The sequence below is a fragment of the Triticum dicoccoides genome, chromosome 2A (assembly GCF_002162155.2).
Source record: "Triticum dicoccoides isolate Atlit2015 ecotype Zavitan chromosome 2A, WEW_v2.0, whole genome shotgun sequence".
In the NCBI taxonomy this organism is placed as follows: domain Eukaryota; kingdom Viridiplantae; phylum Streptophyta; class Magnoliopsida; order Poales; family Poaceae; genus Triticum; species Triticum dicoccoides.
In genome coordinates this window covers 593,744,964-593,766,747 of record NC_041382.1, presented here as the reverse complement: position 1 = coordinate 593,766,747, position 21,784 = coordinate 593,744,964, and the positions used below count along the sequence as shown (strand labels likewise).

Below are 21,784 nucleotides of genomic sequence, written 5' to 3'. Positions count from 1 at the left end.
TCACTTGAAGACTCTGACTATTCGTCCTCAGTTGCGACAGCGAATGCCAGAGTCATTGATGACCAAGATGATGCAACTTCACCTCCTCCAACTTCAGCGCGTGTCGACACTGCACCACCGGACCTTAATGACGACCCTGCTCCCTCGCCTGCACCTCATGGGAACGAGTAGGCGCTCTATGTCTTCAAACCTTCTTGGTCCTTACTGACAAAAGGGGGAGAAGCGTATGAGTTGATAGTCTTCAAGCGGGTCCATATGGGTGGTTGCTTTACCTTTTGCTACTTTTGCCAAGTGCTTACAACTCTTACTTGCTTTTCGATACATTTGGTTCTTTGAGTTGTAACACTTAAACTCGATGGGCGTCTGCTACTTATTTGCTATTCTGTGATGCGATGATAAATTCCGCATGTGCGATGATAAATTCCGCACTTAGGTCATTTTACAGACGTCCATTTTTCATTATGCATGTCATTATCTTCGTTACATCATATCATGCATGATGAATTGTCATCATAGGTTGAAGAGGATCTCCACAAGTACAACCTGCCATGTGCATTTGCATTCCAAGAGAAAATTACTTATATGCACATCTTTAGGGGGAGCCTTTGCAACTTATGAAGACAATACCCTATCCTTTACAATTTCACATATTTTATTCCCCGTTGAAAACTTCAACCAGTTTGTCATCAATCACCAAAAAGGGGGAGATTGTAAGTGCATCTAGTGCCACCCCTAGTTGGTTTTGGAGTATTGACGACAAACCTGGTTGAGAGACTAATGTGTTTGTGAGAATTGCAGGATAACACACGTAGAAGTCCCTCATTGATTCGGTTTTCCTACCAGAGATGACCCCTAAAAATGTATGAAGACATTGAAGTCAAAGGTGGGATGTGAAGACATTCACATTGAAGACTATGACAAGAAAAGACATCGTGTGAAGACTATGGAGCGCGAAGACTTAGTTGTTTCGTCATTCTTTTTTCTTCTTCGTTGAGTCATAGGAACCACCGTACTATTAAGTGGGGTCCAAGAGAACCAGTCAGAATGACTGAAGTGATGCTTAACCAAAATCCTATGTCTTCGAGCGAAGACTATGAGAACAAATCTTATCCAGAGTTGGATAAGTCAGCTTTGCTTGTAGCCCAAGTAAAGTTGTCGTGTGTGTTTGAAATCTGACCGTTGGAACACGTGTTAGTTCCTTAGTGACCCAGAGTCATTTCGGACAAATCAGGTCGAGTTGCCTAGTGGCTATAAATAGCCCACCCCCTACAACCATAAACGGTTGACTGCTCAGAGTTAGTGTACGGCTTTTGTTGTTTGAGAGCAACCCACCTTGAAGTCTTTGAGAGAGAATTTCTTGCGAGGATAAAGCCCTAAACACCTAGAGCCAAAGAGTGTTAGACATCACTTAAGTCTTCCTGTCTGTGTGATCTGAAGACTTATTACACTTGAGGACTGTGAATCCTCCAGCCGGTTAGGCGTCACGTTCTGAGCATCCAAAAGTCATTGTGGATTGCCGGTGAACGAAGTCTGTGAAGGTTCGGAAGTCTGCCTTGAAGACTTACCAGAGTGATTGGGCGAGGACTGGGTGTCCTTAGCTCAAGGGGAATAAGGTGAAGACACGGTCTTCTGAGTTGAATCTTAGCCTCCCTAACCAGACGTACAGTTGTCACAACAACTGGAACTGGTCCAACAAATCATTGCCTTCAACGAGTCACTAGTTCTATCCTTCCCATCTCTTTATTTACAGTTGGTCCTTGTGAAGTCATTGTCTGTTTGCATTATCTTTTGTCTTCACTGAGTGACTGCTTGTTTTGATCGACTTCATACTATCTTCCTACCTGATCTATACTGTCTAGGTGTCATTAGTCGTTGTGCTTTCACTTCATTGAATACTTGACTATAGTTTGCTTAGTGTAGTCTACCTTCCGCTGCATGGTAATAGGTTCATTTCTATCGTTTGTCTTCGAAACTCCCATGTTTTGAAGACTTTCTTAAAAATCGCCTATTCACCCCCCCCTCTAGTCAATCACTAGCACTTTCAGGAAGAAAAACTGTGCCATTTGTGGAAGCAAAAAAACACGTTTTTCATGGAATTATCTTTTTGAAAATTTTAAGGAAGACAGGTGAAAAACCGATAAGTCAAAAAACTAGAAAAAATAGCATAAAAAGCCGGAAACGCGTACGAAAAAGTAAAAAAAAAAAACAAAATTCGGATGAAGTGCCCAGAGCGCGACACGTTGGCGATGGCTGAGAGTGCACCAAGTGACGCGCTCTCAGCCCACCCGCAAGTGATCGTTCGGAGACTCCCGAAGGAGCGCTCGTTAATTAGTTGTTTCCATGTCTTGTGGCAGTCACACCCGAGGGAGCGCGAGACTGGGCGGGGCCAGCTCATGGGAGGGCCACAACCTCGTTTTTTTAGATGTTTTTTCTTTTTCTTCACTTTTTTATATACTTCGAAATATTATATATATGTATAATATTTTTAAGAATGCACTAAAGTAAACATTAAAAAATATTAATATGACATTCCAAAAATGTTAAATATGTATAAAAATGTTTCTCATGTATACAAAAATTTACAATATGTGGGAAAAAGTTAATCATGCATTTAAGAATTGTTAATCAAGTAATACAAAAGTTGTAATTTTTTTTTGAAAAATCATGACAGATACTAGAAATGTATAATGTGTATGAAATAAAGTACTCTTCAAAGACAATATTCGTAAAATAATAATCATCTATTTTGAAAAAAAGAAAATGTATAAAAAATTGTTACTGATGCATACAAAAGATGTAGAGCTTGTATTATAAAACTGAACATAAAAACCTGAATTTTTGAACATACTTATCCCGTATCAAAAAAATTAATCCTATGTTTCAAAATTTTGAAACATGCACAAAAATGTTTATTATATATATATACCAAAACTGCAAAATGTGTTTGAAAAAGGTAGTCATCAAACATAAATATTTTTAAAAAAATAATCATCTACTTCAAAAATGTTAAACGTGTACACAAAAAATGTTTGTGATGTATACGGAAAATGTAGAACATGTATTAAAAAATAAATTTAAAAACATAAATTTGAAAACATGTTGATCGTGTATAATAAATGTTAATCATATATTTCAGAAATGTCTGATGTTTATGTAAAATGTAAAAATGTGTATGAAAAATATAGACATGTGTTGCATAAAGAAGAAAAGGAACAAATCAAAGTGGTGAAAACAGAAGAAACGGAATAAAGAAACACCGATAAGAAAACAAAGAAAAACCTAGAAATCAAATCAAAATCAAATGAAAACAAATAAAATCAAAAAGAAAAGAAAACCCAATAAAATGTAGAAAGGAACAAAATAAAACCGAGGAAAAACAGAGCAAAAGAAGAAGAAAAAAAACCCAGTAAAACCCAGAATAAAATGGTGAGAAGATAGAGTAAAACCCTAAGAAACCCGTGAGACAAAATAATAGGAAGAAAAATGGACAAAAAAAGAAAACACGAGCGGTAACGATCGAGCGTGGGAGCGTGGAAGATCGCTAGAAATGGGTTGGCCTACTAATACACGGGTAACAAAAGAGCTTCTGGCGAGACTATTCCGACTCCCGTCGTTGACCCAGATATAGACCTGACGCATTCTGCGGCATATTGCCTTTGTTTGGCTGGCATAGGGCTGGCAGCCAATCTAACTGTGTTAGGCCAGCTTATTGCTAAATACTCCATTCGTCTTAAAATAAATGTTTCAAGCTTAATATAACTTTATACTAAAACTAGTACAAAGTTGAGACATTTATTTTGAGACGGAGGGAATATAAAACAAAGCCAGTTTTGGGACGTTCTGGAAGATTCCTAGTCGGTTTTGGGAACCTTTTAGATGGTTTTTGAATCGATTTTCATTTTTGTTTGTTTTCTTTTTCTTTTTTTGTTGTTTTTATAATTCACATTTGTTCAAAAATGTTTGTGACTTTACTAAAGAAATTTTAAAAATGTAAAAATATTTTCAAAATTGAAAAATATATTCACATTTTCAAAAAGTGTTTACAAATTCAAAAAATGTTCATGTATTAAAAATATTCACAAGAAGTAAAAAAAAACCAAGTTTTCCTAAATATTCATAAACTTCATCGTGTTTTACAGCAAAGCCTTTAGCTGAAAGAAGTTGCGGTAGGCTAGAATACATCCTAAAAGATGTCAAAACAAATTCATGGTTCTGTAACATGGATAGCTAACCTCCACACATTCTTGCCATGTTGAATTTTTTGGCGATGTCCTATTTCTTCAGATATCTCTTTACGGACTCCTTTCATGTTAAGTTTGATGTACCCCAAGCTCTCTTGGCATTATCTGCACGCTTTAACCATCCGCTATGCACTGAATCTTCTGGATGCTACGTTGTATATGCCCAAACCATGTTAGACGACGTTGGACAAATTTCTCTTCTTCGGTGCTATCCCAACTATATTATGTATATCATCATCATTCCGAACCATATCACTCCTGGCGTGGTCACACATCCATCTCAAGATGCGTATTTCCTCTACACCTAATTGTTGAGCATGTCGTTCTTTACTTGGCCAACACTCATTGTCATACAACATCGTAGGTCGAATCACCATCCTATGAAACATGTCTTAGTTTTTGTGGCACTCGCTTGTCACAGAGAACATGAAACACTTAGCGCCATTTCATTCACCCGTCTTTGATTTGATGGATCAGATCTTCATCAATGTCACCATCCTTCCGCAACATGGACCCCAAAATCAAAAGGTGCCGTTCTAAGATACCACCTAGCCATTAAGGCTCACCATCTCCTCTCGTGCCTATTTGTACTAAAATTGCACCTCATGTACTTGTTTTAATTTTACTAAGCCTAACACCTTTTGACTCCAAAGTTTGTCTCCATAGCTCTAAGTTACTACTAACCCCCATCTGACTACGATCGATTAACACTACAAATTCAACATTTAAGTAACCTAAAAAATGTCCCATTTTCAAAATTTGTTCACAATTTCAAAAACTGTTATTATTTTTAATTTTTGTTCGCAAATTCAAAATAGTTCTGTGTTTCCAATTTTTTGGAATTTCAAAATAAGTTCCTTTCTCAAATTCAAAAAATGTTCGCATTTTCAAAACAACTTGGGGAATTTTCAAAGATGTTCACGTTTCTGAAATTGTTTGGAATTTTAAAAATATACAGAAAAGTCAATTAATGTTCACGTTTTAGAAAATTAGCAAAATATTGTTTCGCTACAGTATACCGGGTCCTTACAGTGCACAAGTCGCTACAATGACCAGTTCACTAGAATGAACCGGCTCGCTACAGTGCGTTGTTCGTTGCATGGGCCGCTGGCTGTGATGGGCTGGTCCAGTAGGGTCGGGCGCTTGTGCGAAGCGTATCTAAAGCATACTTTGTCTCAAAAAAAAAAATCTAAAGCATACTGAGTTTTGTGCCTAGAGGAGACTAGGGTGGATGTCGCGCGCCCAATGCATCCCAAACAGCCATGGGGGTTGACAACAGCCAGTGCGGGTGTGCGATGGCACATCGTTGGAAATTTGCTCCTGCTTGTACGATACCGAAGCTGGCATTCGGTTTATCGCTATATCGCTACAATGGAATAGACAAGATAGTTAGCATCTCCAACGGGATACGCTAGAAGAGGAACCAGGATCAATTTCCTAGCAATTTCCCCGTCGATTGGTAGTTGAGCCCCAAAATCCTGGCGTCGAATGAACGATCAATTAGCACCGGTAGTTAGCGTCTAGCGCTGGAAGGTAAATCGCTTAGATGTTTCTAATTTAGTAAAATTTATTTTTTCTCTATAAGCGTCTCCTGTTGGAATTGCCCTTAGATATCTCGGTTAGTAGCTATAGTTCTGAATCACTGGTCTGATCCATTATTTTTTATTAGTTAGATACCTTGCTATTTTTATTTGACAGATTCTCATCTGGTCTATTATTGGTTTTGCACTGTTTTTTATAAAGGAATTCCGTTTCATTCAATAGATTTGAAGAAATGCAATGCTTTTTATGAAATTGTATTTTTAGAAATGTTTGTAAATTTATAAAATGTGTTTAATTGATGAATTTAATTAAATGTTCATGCTTTTCTATAAAATGTTCATGTATAATTGTTTGAAAAAATCATGGATTGAAAATTAAGCACATATTTAAATATAAAATGGCAACCAAAACGATAACAAAAAAGAAACAGAAAATGAAAACAAGACACGGTTTGGCATGAAGCAAAAAAAAAAAAATCAACGACAAAAGGTGATGAAAACCACACTAGGGGGCGGGGAGGGCTAGGTGCGTGGGATTGCTGTTCCATCCATGTTTGCCCGCTGCTTATACCTTAATACTCGAGAGTTTGCGCATGTGCATATGATACTAAGGGAGAATATCTGGTGCACTGATTCATCAAACTCGTGTAGAACATTTTAAAATATTCATTTAATTTTTTAGCATATTCAGACAATGTTGATGCATGTTCATAAAATTCAAATCAAAATTTGAAACATAGCTTGGAAAATAAAAAAACAAATTCAACACTAAATTGCATATAGCACAAGTTGGACTTTAGATTTAGCCCATTATCGGACAAATGTCAAATTTGTCAGTTGTATTCTCGAGTAATGTTTCAAATTTTAATATGAAATTTTGTGACAACATATATTAATGTTGTCTCAATGTCCTATAATTTTTTCAGATTTTATCAAACATTTAAATTAGTTGTGACATCCGGTGCATCGATAGCATCACAAGGGTAGGGTACTAGATACATTCCCACGATAGCCGAGATTGCCACTCGGTTCATCGGCTGATCGCTACGCAGCAGTAGCTTAGACCTTCTTTGCTTTACAGGAATTTTAAAGGGAAAAATTATAGAAAATTTTATTAGTGCCCTTTGGTTTATATAGAAATGGATTCCTATTTCTATGTAGGATAAGAACCAATCCATCACATTACAAAAGAGAATATTAGCCTAGATTAAATGAAAAGATTCCTATGCTACACATCAAATTGTATGTCTTTCCCTGTAGAAATTAAGATACATATCATTTTACCTCCTATCCTATGAACCAGAAAAAGGCCTTTGATAGATAGACATTTAGATAGCCCGGTCAGCAGCCACCGTTCCGGACCGGGGGCGTCATCACTGTTGGCCGTGCGTGGCCAATGCAGTTGTGCCTATATATGGCTAACAAACTGAGATAAGATGCGCGTCACCATTTGCGTATGTGTAACGTCCAAGCGTAATCTCATCATCACGTCCAAGCGTAATTTCATATTTCCTTTTCTGCTATCGAACTCTCCTATATAAACCACCACCCCAGGCGGAACTTCTCCATCTCAAATAGCTGCGCCACACCAACAGCAGAACCTTAACCAGTTACCCGGCCACTTATCAAGCACAGATGGCAAAGCTAGCGATGCCGCTCACTGCGACATTCCTGGCCTTCGGGCTGGCAGTGCTCCTCCTGTCCGCCGCCGGTCCGGCGGTCGCGCAGAATTGCAACTGCCCGGCGGGCATGTGCTGCAGCCAGTGGGGTTACTGCGGCACGGGCCCGGACTACTGCGGCGCCGGGTGCCAGTCGGGCCCGTGCACGGTGGCGAGCAGTGGTGCCGCAGCTGCGGAGGCGTCCGGCGGCAAGCCCGTGGGGAGCAACCGCACCCCATAGGCGACGCGGGTGCACCTGCCTCAACTCCCAGGCCTGGAATGTGATGATAGTCCGAGCTTATAATAGAATAAAGCTAAGTAAGTGAATTTTACTGGGAGCTAAGTAAAGCAACGCTGCCGTGTAATGGATATGGCTAATACGTACCGAGTGAGTACCTCGTAGATGGCCAGAGCAGTGTTGTTGAGAAGGAAATAAGCCACGGACAACAACGGTTGTTCGATATATTTGAATCAAAAATGTTTTACCGAGTTATCATTTTGCATCCATCATAAATTGCACTTGGTATTTGCTACCGCCTAGCCTACAAAAACGTCTTGTATTTTGATATGAAGGTAATATCAACTATAAAAATGAATATAGTCGGCTCCAGTAGGGCAGCGGTGACAACAACGCGTCAGTGATTCGTTCTAACACCGGTAGTGGTTGTTCGGGGGTCTCAGAATCTCAATGTAATTTTTATTATGTTTGAGGTGCTTTGTACTTTCGGTGAACATTGATAATATATCTGGATCATTTTCATCAAAAAAATGAATTTGAAATAAATTGAGAGAGAGAGAGAGAGAGCACGTAGTGCTAGGAGGCCAAGGTGAGAGCGGCCCGGATGGGCACGACATTACCGGCAAAGGCGAGGCCGCGACGTGACTCATGAGGGTTTGATAAGGACCTCACCAGATCTGAGAGGTAGGGGAAAAATCGGACCGGGGAGAGAGATCATGTGCTATGGGGAATCAAGCCAGAAAATAAGACGGTTGGAGGAAGAAGAAAAAAAAATGATCCATCAGTTCATTTCCGATCCAATGGCTCAAAGCTATTATTTTTTGATCGCCGAAACTGAAAAGAGAATCAGTTACCTCACAAAAGGATTGATTATTTCCTTTTGAAGGCAAGTCGGCCTACAACATCAACATAGAAGGTTCCGACTTAAAAGCATCTTCAATAGCTGCCCTACAATAAAGCACTGAAAAGCAGTTGGGGAGAAATTTAGGGCACAAGAAGTGACTTTTAAGACATTAGAAAATTTTCATCTCCAACATCTGCCCTGAAATTGATGCCCTAATATACCTCATGTCACTCTTTTTATGGTATACAGTTGTTGGAGGAACGTTTTTGGCACAAAGTGATGTAAAACAGTCGTTTTCTTGTGGTTCTGGATGGCCCCCGTGATGTAAACTTTTAGGACAGCTGCATGTGATGTAAATACATCATTTGGGGTTGTTTCTGAGGGCTGCCCAAAAATGGGACCACACCCGTTGGAGACCATGACAAGTTTTGAGCACTGTTGGAGCAAGTTTTGGTGCAAAGTGATGTAAAAAGTCAGGGACCACTGCTATTGTTGGAGATGCTCTAATGATCTGAACCCAAACTATTTTTGATAGTCATTTAATTCACATAAGTGCGGGTAGAAGCTACATGATGATGGCCTTCTAGAGTCATTTCATTTTCAACCACTTGAGATGTGCGAAGCTTGAAGATGAAGAAGGCACTTTTCACTTCGATCTAGATATTGGAACTTATAGGTTATGTATGTGGTCCACTGAGCATGACCAATCAAAGAGGTTTTCAATTTTTAATATTTTTATAGGCGAACTTAATAGATATGAATATGGCTACCTTTTTTTTTAGAAAAAGAGGGGACTGCCCTCAGTCTATGCGTCGAATGATGCACACAAATTTTTAATAATCACCGCAAAATTCATGCCATCCAACAGTTCAAAATAGTTCAACAGATTAATTCCACAAATGGCTGCCCAAATGGCAAAAATAAAAAGTACGAATATGAGCCTTATGCATCACAAATCGTACTAGTGGGTCCACAACCAAATGGGTGAATAAATCTCAAGAGACCATCTTTCATCGGTTGCAACCAAAGACTGTGGGCGCCCGCTTGTCCTCCTTATGAAGTAAGGACCACATATGAATCCAGTTGACAAGCCTAAAAAATGACTCACTAGAAATTTGGAACTTTCCTAAAGTTAAGAATATAACCATTACGAGAGTTTCAAATATCCCAAAGTAAAGCACAAACTCCTATATGGATTTGAGACTTCAATTTTGGGCGAGCCCTTACTAACCAGTTTTCAGACATATTCATATATAGATTTGACTGTGAAGACACCTGAAGGTGTGAATTTTCAATAGAATGTGTCTGGTTCATTTGTTAGATTAACCATCATCAACCTTGTAACAAGTGAAGGAATTATGCCCTAGAGGCAATAATAAAGTTGTTATTTATATATTTTTATATCATGATAAATGTTTATTATTCATGCTAGAATTGTATTAACCGAAAACTTGATACATGTGTGAATACATAGACAAAACAAAGTGTCCCTAGTATGCCTCTACTTGACTAGCTCATTAATCAAAGATGGTTAAGTTCCCTGACCATGGGCATGTGTTGTCATTTAATGAAAGAGGTCACATCATTAGAAGAATGATGTGATGGACAAGACACATATGTTAGATTAGCATAATGATCGTTAAGTTTTATTGCTATGCTTTCTTCATGACTTATACATATTCCTTTGACTATGAGATTATGCAATTCCCGAATACCCGAGGAACACCTTGTGTGCTATCAAACATCACAATGTAACTGGGTGATTATAAAAATGCTCTACAGGTGTCTCCGAAGGTGTTTGTTGGGTTGGCATAGATCAAGATTAGGATTTGTCACTTCGAGTATCGGAGAGGTATCTCTGGGCCCTCTCGGCAATGCACATCACGATAAGCCTTGCAAGCAATGTGACTAATGAGTTAGTTGCGGGATGATGCATTACAGAACGAGTAAACAGACTTGCTGGTAACAAGATTGAACTAGGTATGAAGATACCGACGATCGAATCTCGGGTAAGTAACATACTGATGACAAAGGGAATAACATATATTGTCATTACAGTTTGACAGATAAAGATCTTCATGGAATATGTAGGAACCAATATGAGCATCCAGGTTCTGCTATTGGTTATTGATCGGAGATGTGTCTCAGTCATGTCTACATAGTTCTCAAACCCGTAGGGTTCGCACGCTTAACGTTCGATGACGATTTGTATTATGAGTTATGTGTTTTGGTATCCGAAGATTGTTCGGAGTCACGATTGAGATCACAGACATGATGAGGAGTCTCGAAATGGTCGAGAGGTAAAGATTGATACATTGGACGATGGTATTCGGACACCGGAATGCTTCCGGATTGTTTCTGCTATTTTTTGTAGTACCGAGAGGTTACCGGAACCCCCGGGGAAATAATGGGCCTACATGGGCCATAGGGGAGAGAGAGGGGAGCCTGCAAGGGGTGGCGCGCGCCCCTCCCATGGGCTGTCCGAATTGGACAAGGGGAAGGGGGCGCGGCCCCCTTTCCTTCCCCCTTTCCCTCTCCTTCCCCCTTTCCCCCTCCGAAAGAAGGAAGGGTGGGGGCGACTTGGACTAGGAGTCCTAGTCGGTTCCCCTGCCATGGCGCGCCCCCTGTGGCCGGCCTCCTCCCTCTCCTCCTTTATATACGGGGGTAGGGGGCACCCCAAAGCACAACAGTTGTTTCTTAGCCGTGTGCGGTGCCCCCCTCCACAGTCTACTTCTCCGGTCATATTGTCGTAGTGCTTAGGCAAAGCCCTGCGCGGATCACATTACCATCACCGTCACCATGCCGTCATGTTGACGAAATTCTCCATCGACACTTTGCTGGATCAGGAGTTCGAGGGACGTCATCGAGTTGAATGTGTGCTGAACTCGGAGGTGTCGTACGTTCGGTACTTGATCGGTTGGACCACGAAGAAGTTCGACTACATCAACCGCGTTAAGTTAACGCTTTTACTTTCGGTCTACGAGGGTACATGGACGCACTCTCCCCCTCTCCTTGCTATGCATCTGCTAGATAGATCTTGCGTGATTGTAGGAAATTTTTGAAATTGCATGCTACGTTCCCCAACAACAAGACGTACCAACTGGGTCCATTTCTCACCAATTATAGGTCGTCGAAAAGGAATATTCAGCGGTTACGACCCTAGGTAAAATGTAGATTTCAAGTAGTGTTCTCGAGGCAACAGACATGTCTTTCCGTTGGGCAATATGATAATGCCATGGGCACCGCATAACTGGTGGCATATCCCCGGCCATGGGTGTTATCAAAACCTATAAACCATTGCCTGCCATAAAGGTTCGTAGACGAAAAACCAACTTTTAACCCCCATGAGACATTTCCAAAAAATGAGAATCATTTGGCTTTGCCTAAACTTCAGAGAGGGTTTTAGAATGTAGGTATTCATTTCGGAGCAATTATTTCCATACACCATCCTAGGTGAGTAACGTAAAGCCATTTGTGCAACAAAAACTCTTAATCTCAAGATCTTCCAGTCCGAGACCCCCTTGGTCATTCAGACAACATATGACATCCCATATGTTTGAAAAGTTTAAAGAAATATGTAATAAAGTATATAATCAACATGTTGAAATCAAGTTGCTATGACCTACACATGGATCCACCAATCCATGTATTTGAGTTAGGAGTTTAGTGATATGTAAAAGTTTCAGAATAGTTTCGCAGCTCATGCTTCTGAGAACGCCTCAAAAAAATGGTCTCTCTGGTTGACCCAATTGAACCTTATTGCAGATGGTTTTATTGATGACTTGTCATCTAATTGAACCTTATTGCAAATGGTTTTATTGAAGACTTATCATTTTGGGTCCTGCTCTAAATAAAGCAAAATACTGGCTTCCACACTATGGAGGGTATCATCTAAATCTCTGAATAGGACACGATACGAGACATGGAACGAGAAAAGTCACTATTTCCATTTCATAAAATTCGAGGTTGTGAAGCTTATGTTAAGTGACTTCTTATGTTGGACGAGCTCACGCTCAATTCTTAAAAGAAAATTGTGTGATATCCAAAATAAATATTAGAGTATTATTGTTCCACAATGGTGAGTAGCTTAAACAAGATGACAAATGTTTGTGACCCAAAGAATGTTTTGTCGGGAAATATTTTATTACCCGGAAGACTAAGGGGGATCGCAACAGCTTGAAGATATTTAAGAAACACCACTCAGGGATGTCCATCGAGCCCCTTTTTCAAAAAAGAAAAACAAAAATCATATTTAAATGTTTCATCAAATTGTTTCTTTCCATGGAAACTTATGTGTTTTCTGCACAAATGTGTAAAAAATCGTTTGAAAATATTGTGATGTATGCTGTACAAAAAAGACAAAATTGTGGCCCGACAAAAAGAAAAGTCGGCCCATTTTGAAAATACATATTTGCCTTGTTTTGGTAGGCCACGTGTCAAAGTATAATGTTATGAAACTTTTCTCGGATGTGTTAAACTTGTATTTCTGTATTTACAAATTTTGCCAGTTTCTTTTACGCTATGGAAACATGTTTTTTTTAAACAAGCTCACTGGAGCCTGGCCACCATTGGTCATTTGCGTGGATTCCTGTTCCTGTATGGGATAAGAATCAATCAATCACATTTTAAAACAAAAGTATTAGCCTAGATTCAATGAAAAATTTCTATGCTATGCTTTCAATTGCATGTCTTTTCCTATAAAAAATTGAGATACTTATCATTTCATCATTAGATAGCCCGGTCAGCAGCCACCGTTCCGGACCGGGGACGTCATCACTGTTGGCCGTGCGTGGCCGCTGCAGTTGTGCCCATATATGGCTAACAAACCGAGATAAGATACGCGTCATCCTTTGCATATGTGTAACGTCCAAGCGTAATCTCATCATCACGCCTGCCCATGATATTTCCTTTTCTGCTATCGAACTCTCCTATATAAACCACCACCCCAGGCGGAACTTCTCCATCTCAAATAGCTGCGCCACACCAACAGCAGAACCTTAACCAGTTACCCGGCCACTTATCAAGCACAGATGGCAAAGCTAGCGATGCCGCTCACTGCGACATTCCTGGCCTTCGGGCTGGCAGTGCTCCTCCTGTCCGCCGCTGGTCCGGCGGTCGCGCAGAACTGCAACTGCCCGGCGGGCATGTGCTGCAGCCAGTGGGGTTACTGCGGCACGGGCCCGGACTACTGCGGCGCCGGGTGCCAGTCGGGCCCGTGCACGGTGGCGAGCAGTGGCGCCGCAGCTGCGGAGGCGTCCGGCGGCAAGCCCGTGGGGAGCGAGCGCACCCCATAGGTGACGTGGGTGCACCCGCCTCAACTCCCAGGCCTGAAATGTGATGGTCCTCCGATCCTATAGAATAAAGCAAAGTAAGTGAATTGCTGGGAGCTAAGTAAAGCAACGCTGCCGTGTAATGGATATGGCTAATACGTACCGAGTGAGTACCTCGTAGATGGCCAGAGCAGTGTTGTTGAGAAGGAAATAAGCCACGGACAACAACGGTTGTTCGATATATTTGAATCAAAAATGTTTTACCGAATTATCATTTTGCATCCATCATAAATTGCACTTGGTATTTACTACCGCCTAGCCTACAAAAACGTCTTGTACTTTGATATGAAGGTAATATCAACTACTCTAAAAATGAATGTAGTCGGCTCCAGTAGGACAGCAGCGACAACAGCGCATCAGTGGCTCGTTCTAACACTGGCAGTGGTTGTTGGGGGGTTCAGAATCTCAATGTAATTTTTATTATGTTTGAGGTGCTTTATACTTTCGGTGAACATTGATAATATATTTGGATCATTTTCATCAAAAAATGAATTTGAAATAAATCGAGAGAGAGATAGATAGATAGATAGATAGATAGATAGAGAGAGAGAGAGAGCACGCAGTGATGAAGCTATGTATCTAGGGTAGGGTCATGGACCTGTCCAAACTGACCTACCCAAGGACACCTCCAGAAGAAATCACATTTCAATCGACTTGGCGGTGTTTCACTCGACGGACTCAAAGACACTCGATCAAGAAGCAACCACTCGACCAAGATCCAACCACCCGACGGCCAGGAGACCTAAAGTCACTCCGCACGCTAACGGTCGGTCATTAAGTAGCTTTTATGGTCATCATAGCACTTTATTAGGGGCATTATCAGTAACGCCCGACCTTAATGTACTTAAAACCCTGCATAACTGAGGGCCGAAGGGGTCTGGCGGACTCTATATAAGCCACCCCCTCCTCAGTGTAAAGGGTTCGCACCCCTATAATTCATACTCTCATAATCCAGTCGACCGCCTCCGGGCTCCGAGACGTAGGGCTATTACTTCCTTCGAGAAGGGCCTGAACTCGTAAACCTTGCGTTCTTACAACTTCTTCATAGCTAAGATCTTGCCTCTCCATACTTACCCCCCTACACTACTGTCAGACTTGGAACCACGACAGTTGGCGCCCACCGTGGGGCAGGTGTTTTAGCGTTTATTGGAGGAGTTGCGACCTTTTCCGACCCGAATCATCATGGTTTTCGGCGGAGTTTTGGTGGAGGGCCGCGAGATCCGTCTCGGTGCGCTCACATTCATCGTCGACGACTCTGCTTGGCTCCAGGAGGCTCTGCTCGACGTGGACGCACTCCCTGTTCGCGGGGCAACGCACTTTAGCGCGTGCGTCCGCGGCGTTCTCCTGCGGCAACCGTCGACCCCCTACCGGTCGGCTCCTGTGTTGTCCTTCCTCCCCGTCTCCCGCCGGCGCAAGCGCTCCGGTCGGTCGAGACTTCAGCGGTGGGTGAGACACGCGGTGGCACGTCAGTCGGCCATCCCTCAAGTCGCGGTGATCGAGCCCGACGAATCCCTCTACGGCTTGTTCGACCTGTCAACTGGCTCCGCAGAGACCGCATCCGAGTGCGACAGCAGCGATCCGGCGGCGAAGATTCTGATGGTCGATGGACCGCCCAGTCCTCCCGGTTTTCCCCGCACCGACGGAGCCGCAGGTGGAGGCGACCCGTCGCGTCCCCATGAGGAGTATCTTCCCGAGCCTCTCACGTCGCTGCAGAGAGAAGAACTTCGCCGCCGGAACGTGGATGCACTGCACACTCCTATCGTTGGAGAAACCCCCGAGGCTCGCGCCTTGGAAGACGCGCGCCTGGCAAACTTGGCCGAGCGCACTCGACTGGAGAACCTCCAGCGAGCACTCGACGAGCGTGCGCGACAATGGGTTCCCGAATCCAGTCGACGTCAGCTCTTCCCGCCCCCGCAGGTATATCGAACTCCGATTCAGAATTTAGCAGCTCCGGCCCGTATAGCGGAGTCGATTCAGCCTTCCCAGTCGGAGGCTGGCAGAGGCTTGCTGCAGATCAGAGCGTTACTCCGGGCAGTAGGAGACCAGAATTCCGCTGTTTCTCAGTCGCGGAACAGGATTCACAGCAGATCCGTTGCCGCGGACACAGTCCAGTCGGCTCACAGCCCGAGATCGCCCCCGAGGCGTGAGGGACGTGGAGACCGGCGTGACCAGTATGGGAACCATGAGCAGTATGATCACCGAGTCGATCGTGACGGTCGACGTCGAGTGCCCATGCCTTCCCAGAGGAGCGGGTCGTATGTTCCTCGCCAGCAGGATGACAGGCGCCCTCATAGTGGTGGGCGAAGGATTCAAGTCGACCCCAGAGGGCCAGGCTTTGATGCGAGATCCATTCTCGTCCAAGGTTTGGTCAACAGGAACAGGGCTCACCGAGAAGGTCACGACAGAGATGCACCTACCAGCAGCAGAGTACATGTTTCGAGGCCAGAGTGCTTTAGTAGAGCCATCAGGGCCGCTATGATTCCTTCCAACTTCAGGTTGGCGACTGGAGTCCGTAAGTTCACTGGCGAGTCCAAGCCCGATACTTGGCTTGAGGACTACCGAGTGGCCGTCCAGATTGGCGGCGGCAATGATGAAGTGGCCATGAAGCACCTGCCTCTCATGTTGGAGGGCTCGGCCAGAGCGTGGCTGAACCAGTTAGTGCCTAGCAGCATTTACACTTGGGAAGATCTCTCCTGAGTGTTCGTCACCACATTTGAAGGCACATGCAAGCGACCGGCAGGGCTGACGGAACTGCGGTCTTGCGTGCAGAAGCCGAATGAAACTTTGAGGGATTACATCCAGAGGTGGATCACGTTACATCACTCGGTGGAGAATGTGCCTGACCACCAAGCAGTTTGTGCCTTCAAGGAAGGCGTCAAGTATAAAGAACTGAATTTGAAATTCGGTCGAACCGGAGATATGTCCCTAAATCGGATGATGGAGATTGGCACCAAGTACGCTAATGGTGAAGATGATGATCGACTTAGGAGTGGCAAGCTCAAGTCAGTCGCCCAAGAAACCGGAGGAAATTCCAATCGAAAACAGAAGCGGAAAGCCGAGCCAGCGGCTCCCGGGGAAGCCTTGGCTTTAACCCAAGGAAAGTTTAAAGGGAAACCTAAAGGACCTTGGAACCCCAAAAAGGTTAAAGACCAGGACGAAAATGATGTGTTGGACTTACCATGTCTCGTCCACACAAAGAAAGATGAAGAGGGTAATTTCATTTACCCGAAACATACCACTCGACAGTGTCACTCTTGATCCAGCAGTTCCAGGGCAAGCAGCCCAAAAGTAAGGAAAAGGAGTCGGACAAGGTCAAGGACAAAGAAGACAGTGACGACGGATACCCTCAGGTCAATTCCACTCTGATGATTTTTGCTGATGTTGAAAGCAAAAGTTGACTGAAAGTTATTAACCGAGAGGTGAATATGGTCGCTCCGGCGACACCTAGTTACCTGAAATGGTCTCAGACTGCCATAACATTCGACCAGTCGGACCACCCAACGCACATCACCACCCCTGGGAGGCAAGCTTTGGTGGTCGACCCAGTTGTTGAAGGCACTCGACTGACAAAAGTCTTGATGGATGGTGGCAGTGGTTTGAACATATTGTATGCTGAGACATTGAAAGGGATGGGCATTCCGATGTCCAGACTCAGTGCTAGCAACATGAGTTTCCATGGAGTCATTCCTGGGAAGAAGGCTGAATCACTCGGCCAGATTGCTCTTGATGTGGTTTTCGGTGATTCCAAAAATTACCGCAAAGAAAAGTTGACATTCGAAGTTGTAGACTTCCAGAGTGCCTACCACGCTATTTTGGGGAGGCCGGCTTATGCACGCTTCATGGCCCGACCATGTTACGTGTACCTCAAATTGAAGATGCCTGGCCCCAAAGGTGTGATCACTATTATGGGCAATCGGAAGAAAGCGGAAGAATGTTTTCAGAAAGGTTCGAAGATCGCTGATGCTCAGATGGCAGTGGTGGAGTTGCAGGAATACCAGAAGGCTGCAGACCCGAATGATTTGTTGCGAGCCAAGAAGCCCGCTACAGAGTCAGCTTTTCAGTCGACTGGCGATATGAAGACAGCTCACATCCACCCGACCGACCGCAGCGCTGCTCCAACTCATATCTCGACAACACTCGACTCCAAATAGGAAGAAGCGCTCATCCAGTTCCTCCGTGAGAACTGGGACATTTTCGCATGGAAGCCCTCTAACATGCCGGGTGTTCCCAGGGAGCTGGCTGAGCACCGCCTAAGAGTCGACTCAAAAGTAAAACCTGTCAAGGAACATCTCCGACGGTCCGCCATCCAGAAGAGAAAGGCCATTGGCGAAGAGGTGGCTCGGCTCTTAGCGGTGGAGTTCATCCGAGAAATCTACCACTCCGAGTGGCTCGCCAATGTTGTCATGGTCCCCAAGAAGGACAAGTCACTTCGCATGTGCATTGACTTTAAACATATCAATCGGGCCTGCCCGAAAGATCATTTTCCTCTCCCCCGCATCGACCAGATAGTCGACTTGACTGCGGGATGTGAGCGACTGTCTTTTTTAGATGCCTATTCCGGGTACCATCAGATCCGTCTGTATGGGCCTGACGAGATCAAAACAGTTTTCATCACTCCATTCGGGTGCTTCTGTTATGTTACCATGCCATTCGGCCTCAAGAATGCCGGAGCCACATTCATGAGGATGATTCAGAAGTGTTTGCTCACCCAAATCAGCCGGAATGTGGAGGCGTACATGGATGATATTGTGGTCAAGTCACGGAAGGGTTCCGACCTGCTGACTGACCTTGCTAAAACCTTTGCCAACCTCAGAAGGTTTGATATCAAGCTTAATCTATCTAAATGCACATTCGGGGTTCCTGGCAGAAAGTTACTTGGTTTTCTCGTTTCTGAACGGGGAATCGACGCCAATCCAGAAAAAACTGGTACTATACTCCGAATGAAAAGTCTTGTGCGAGTGCACGATGTTCAGAAGCTTACTGGTTGCTTGGCCGCCCTAAGTCGATTCATATCTCGTCTCGGTGAAAAGGCATTGCCTCTTTACCGATTGATGAAGAAGTCTGACAAGTTCGAGTGGACTCCTGAAGCTGACGCAGCATTCGCAGAGCTCAAAGCTCTGCTCTCCACCCAGCCGGTGCTTGCTGCCCCAATCAGCAAGGAGCCTTTGCTGCTTTACATTGCAGCCACAGGACAAGTCGTCAGTATGGTACTTACCATCGAGTGGGAAGAAGAAGGGAAAACCTTCAAAGTTCAGCGCCCAGTGTATTATATTTCTGAAGTCTTGACCCCATCGAAGCAAAGATATCCTCATTATCAAAAGCTCGTATATAAGATTTATATGACCACAAAGAAAGTTGCCCACTACTTCTCTGATCATTCCATTACAGTCGTCAGCGACGCTCCGTTGTCAGAGATCTTGCATAACAAGGACGCAACTGGTCGAGTGGCAAAATGGGCGATTGAACTCCTTCCTCTAGATATCAAGTTTGAGGCAAAGAAAGCTATCAAGTCCCAGGCAATCGCGGATTTCGTCGCCGAGTGGATTGAACAGCAACTACCGACTCAGGTTCACTCAGAGCATTGGACCATGTTCTTCGACGGTTCCAAGATGCTAAATGGTTCCGGTGCCGGAGTGGTATTGGTCTCCCCCAGAGGAGATAAACCCAGATATGTTCTTCAAATCCACTTTGATTCCTCTAACAACGAGGCAGAATACGAAGCACTTTTATATGGGTTGCTAATGGCCATTTCACTCGGCGTCCGTCGCCTCATGGTCTATGGCGACTCAGATTTGGTGGTTAATCAAGTGATGAAGGAATGGGACGTCAGAAGTCCAGCCATGACTGGTTATTGCAATGCAGTGAGAAAGCTGGAGAAGAAATTCGAGGGGTTAGAGCTTCATCACATACCCCGACTAAAAAATCAAGCAGCTGATGATCTGGCAAAAATAGGTTCCAAAAGAGAAGCCATTCCCAGCAATGTGTTTTTGGAACACATCCACACACCATCAGTCCAGGAGGATCCCTTCACTGAAGAGGCCCCGCAGCCAAAAAGCGCCACGGATCCGACTGAAGTTGAAGTTCCAGCTGTGGTCGACCTGATCATGGAAGTCTTGGTTATCACTCTCGTCTGGACAGAATCGTACATCGCGTACATCCTAAGGAAAGAACTCCCAGAAGACGAAGAAGAGGCTCGACAGATCGTCCGTCGATCCAAGGCCTTTACAGTCATAAAGGGACAGTTATATAGAGAAAGCGCGACTGGGGTCGGCCAGAAGTGTATTACACCAGAAGAAGGTGAGATGATCCTTAACGATATCCACTCGGGGACCTGTGGTCATCATGCGTCCTCTCGGACCATTGTGGCTAAAGCATACCGAGCGGGGTTCTACTGGCCAAGAGCCAATGAGATGGCAAAAGAGATAGTCGACAAATGTGAAGGATGTCAGTATTACTCCAATATGCCGCACAAGCCCTGAAAACCATTCCACTCGTCTGGCCCTTCGCTGTTTGGGGGCTGGACATGGTTGGACCACTGAGAACAGGCAGGAGCGGCTTCACTCATGTGCTGGTAGCAGTCGACAAGTTCACCAAATGGATTGAAGCCAAGCCTATCAAGAATCTTGATGCGTGCACCGCTATCAGTTTCATCAGAGAGTTGATATTCAGATATGGAGTTCCACACAGCATCATCACCGACAACGGGTCAAACTTCAATTCCGACAAATTCAGGGCCTTTTGCGCCTCTCAGGGCACTCGAGTCGACTATGCTTCGGTCGCTCACCCCCAGTTGAATGGGCAAGCAGAAAGGGCGAACGGCCTGATTCTCAAAGGACTGAAACCCCGATTGATGCGTGATCTCAAGCATGCAGCAGGTGCATGGGTCGACGAGCTTCCATCAGTCCTTTGGGGATTAAGAACAACCCCGAATCGATCGACCAGAAGAACCCCATTCTTTCTGGTCTACGGAGCCGAGGCAGTCTTACCGAGTGACCTGCTTCACATCGCTCCCCGAGTCGAGCTCTACTCTGAAGATGAAGCAGAACAAGCCCGGCAGGACGCAGTCGACCTCCTAGAAGAAGAAAGAGAAATGGCCTTGATTCGATCGACCATCTATCAGCAAGACTTGTGTCGATTCCATGCCAGAAACGTGAAGAGCCGAGCCTTCCAAGGAGACTTAGTCCTCCGAGTGGATCAACAGAAACCACACAAGATCGCTCCTACTTGGGAAGGCCCCTTCATAGTCACCAGAGTCCTCCACAATGGAGCATACCACCTCCATAATGTCGATCGCCAGATTGATGAGCCACGAGCCTGGAATGCGGAGCTACTCCGCCCCTTTTATACTTGAGTTATCATTCAGATAAGATGTAATAAGAAAAAACTCATGTAGTTTATTTATCAAAGACAAGAGCATTATAATTTTCCCAGTGATTATTATTGTTTTTGTTTACGTAAGAAATCCCCCAGTGGGTGGCTTAGCTGCAAATCCGCTTTGCCTAAGTTTATAAAAATGATTTCCTACCGAGTGGTGAGCCAGCCTCCCACTCGGAGTCTTAGCTGCGAATCCGTTTCGCCTAAGTTTGAAAAAAAAATCCTACCAAGTGGAGAGCAGCCCTCCCACTCAGGGGCTTAGCTGTAGTCCAGTACTCGCCTAAGTTCTCTCACTTGAGGACTTAGCTGCAGTCAGGCACTCGCCTAAGTTTGAAAAAATCCTACCGAGTGGAGAGCAGCCCTCCCACTCGGGGGCTTAGCTGCAGTCCAGTACTTGCCTAAGTTCTCTCGCTTGAGGACTTAGCTACAGTCAGGCACTCGCCTAAGTTTGAAAAAATCCTACCGAGTGGAGAGCAGCCCTCCCACTCGGGGGCTTAGCTGCAGTCCAATACTCGCCTAAGTTCTCTCGCTTGAGGACTTAGCTGCAGTAAAGCACTC

General features: G+C 44.2%; 2 protein-coding genes across 2 annotated transcripts; both read left to right on the top strand.

Annotated features, from left to right (window-relative positions):
- Window positions 1–7,366: 7,366 nt before the first annotated feature.
- LOC119359649 (chitinase 5-like) lies at window positions 7,367–7,993 on the top strand. The gene has a single exon (XM_037625767.1). The coding sequence runs from the start codon at window positions 7,418–7,420 to the stop codon at window positions 7,679–7,681; it is 264 nt and encodes an 87-aa protein (XP_037481664.1). The 5' UTR covers window positions 7,367–7,417; the 3' UTR covers window positions 7,682–7,993.
- Window positions 7,994–13,496: 5,503 nt separating this feature from the next.
- Window positions 13,497–14,066, top strand: LOC119359648 (chitinase 5-like). Its single transcript, XM_037625766.1, has one exon. The coding sequence runs from the start codon at window positions 13,553–13,555 to the stop codon at window positions 13,814–13,816; it is 264 nt and encodes an 87-aa protein (XP_037481663.1). The 5' UTR covers window positions 13,497–13,552; the 3' UTR covers window positions 13,817–14,066.
- The last annotated feature ends 7,718 nt before the right edge of the window (window positions 14,067–21,784 follow it).

Coding starts and splice junctions, on each gene's coding strand:
- LOC119359649 (XM_037625767.1), top strand. CDS start 7,418: ATGGCAAAGCTAGCGATGCCGCTCACTGCGACATTCCTGGCCTTCGGG.
- LOC119359648 (XM_037625766.1), top strand. CDS start 13,553: ATGGCAAAGCTAGCGATGCCGCTCACTGCGACATTCCTGGCCTTCGGG.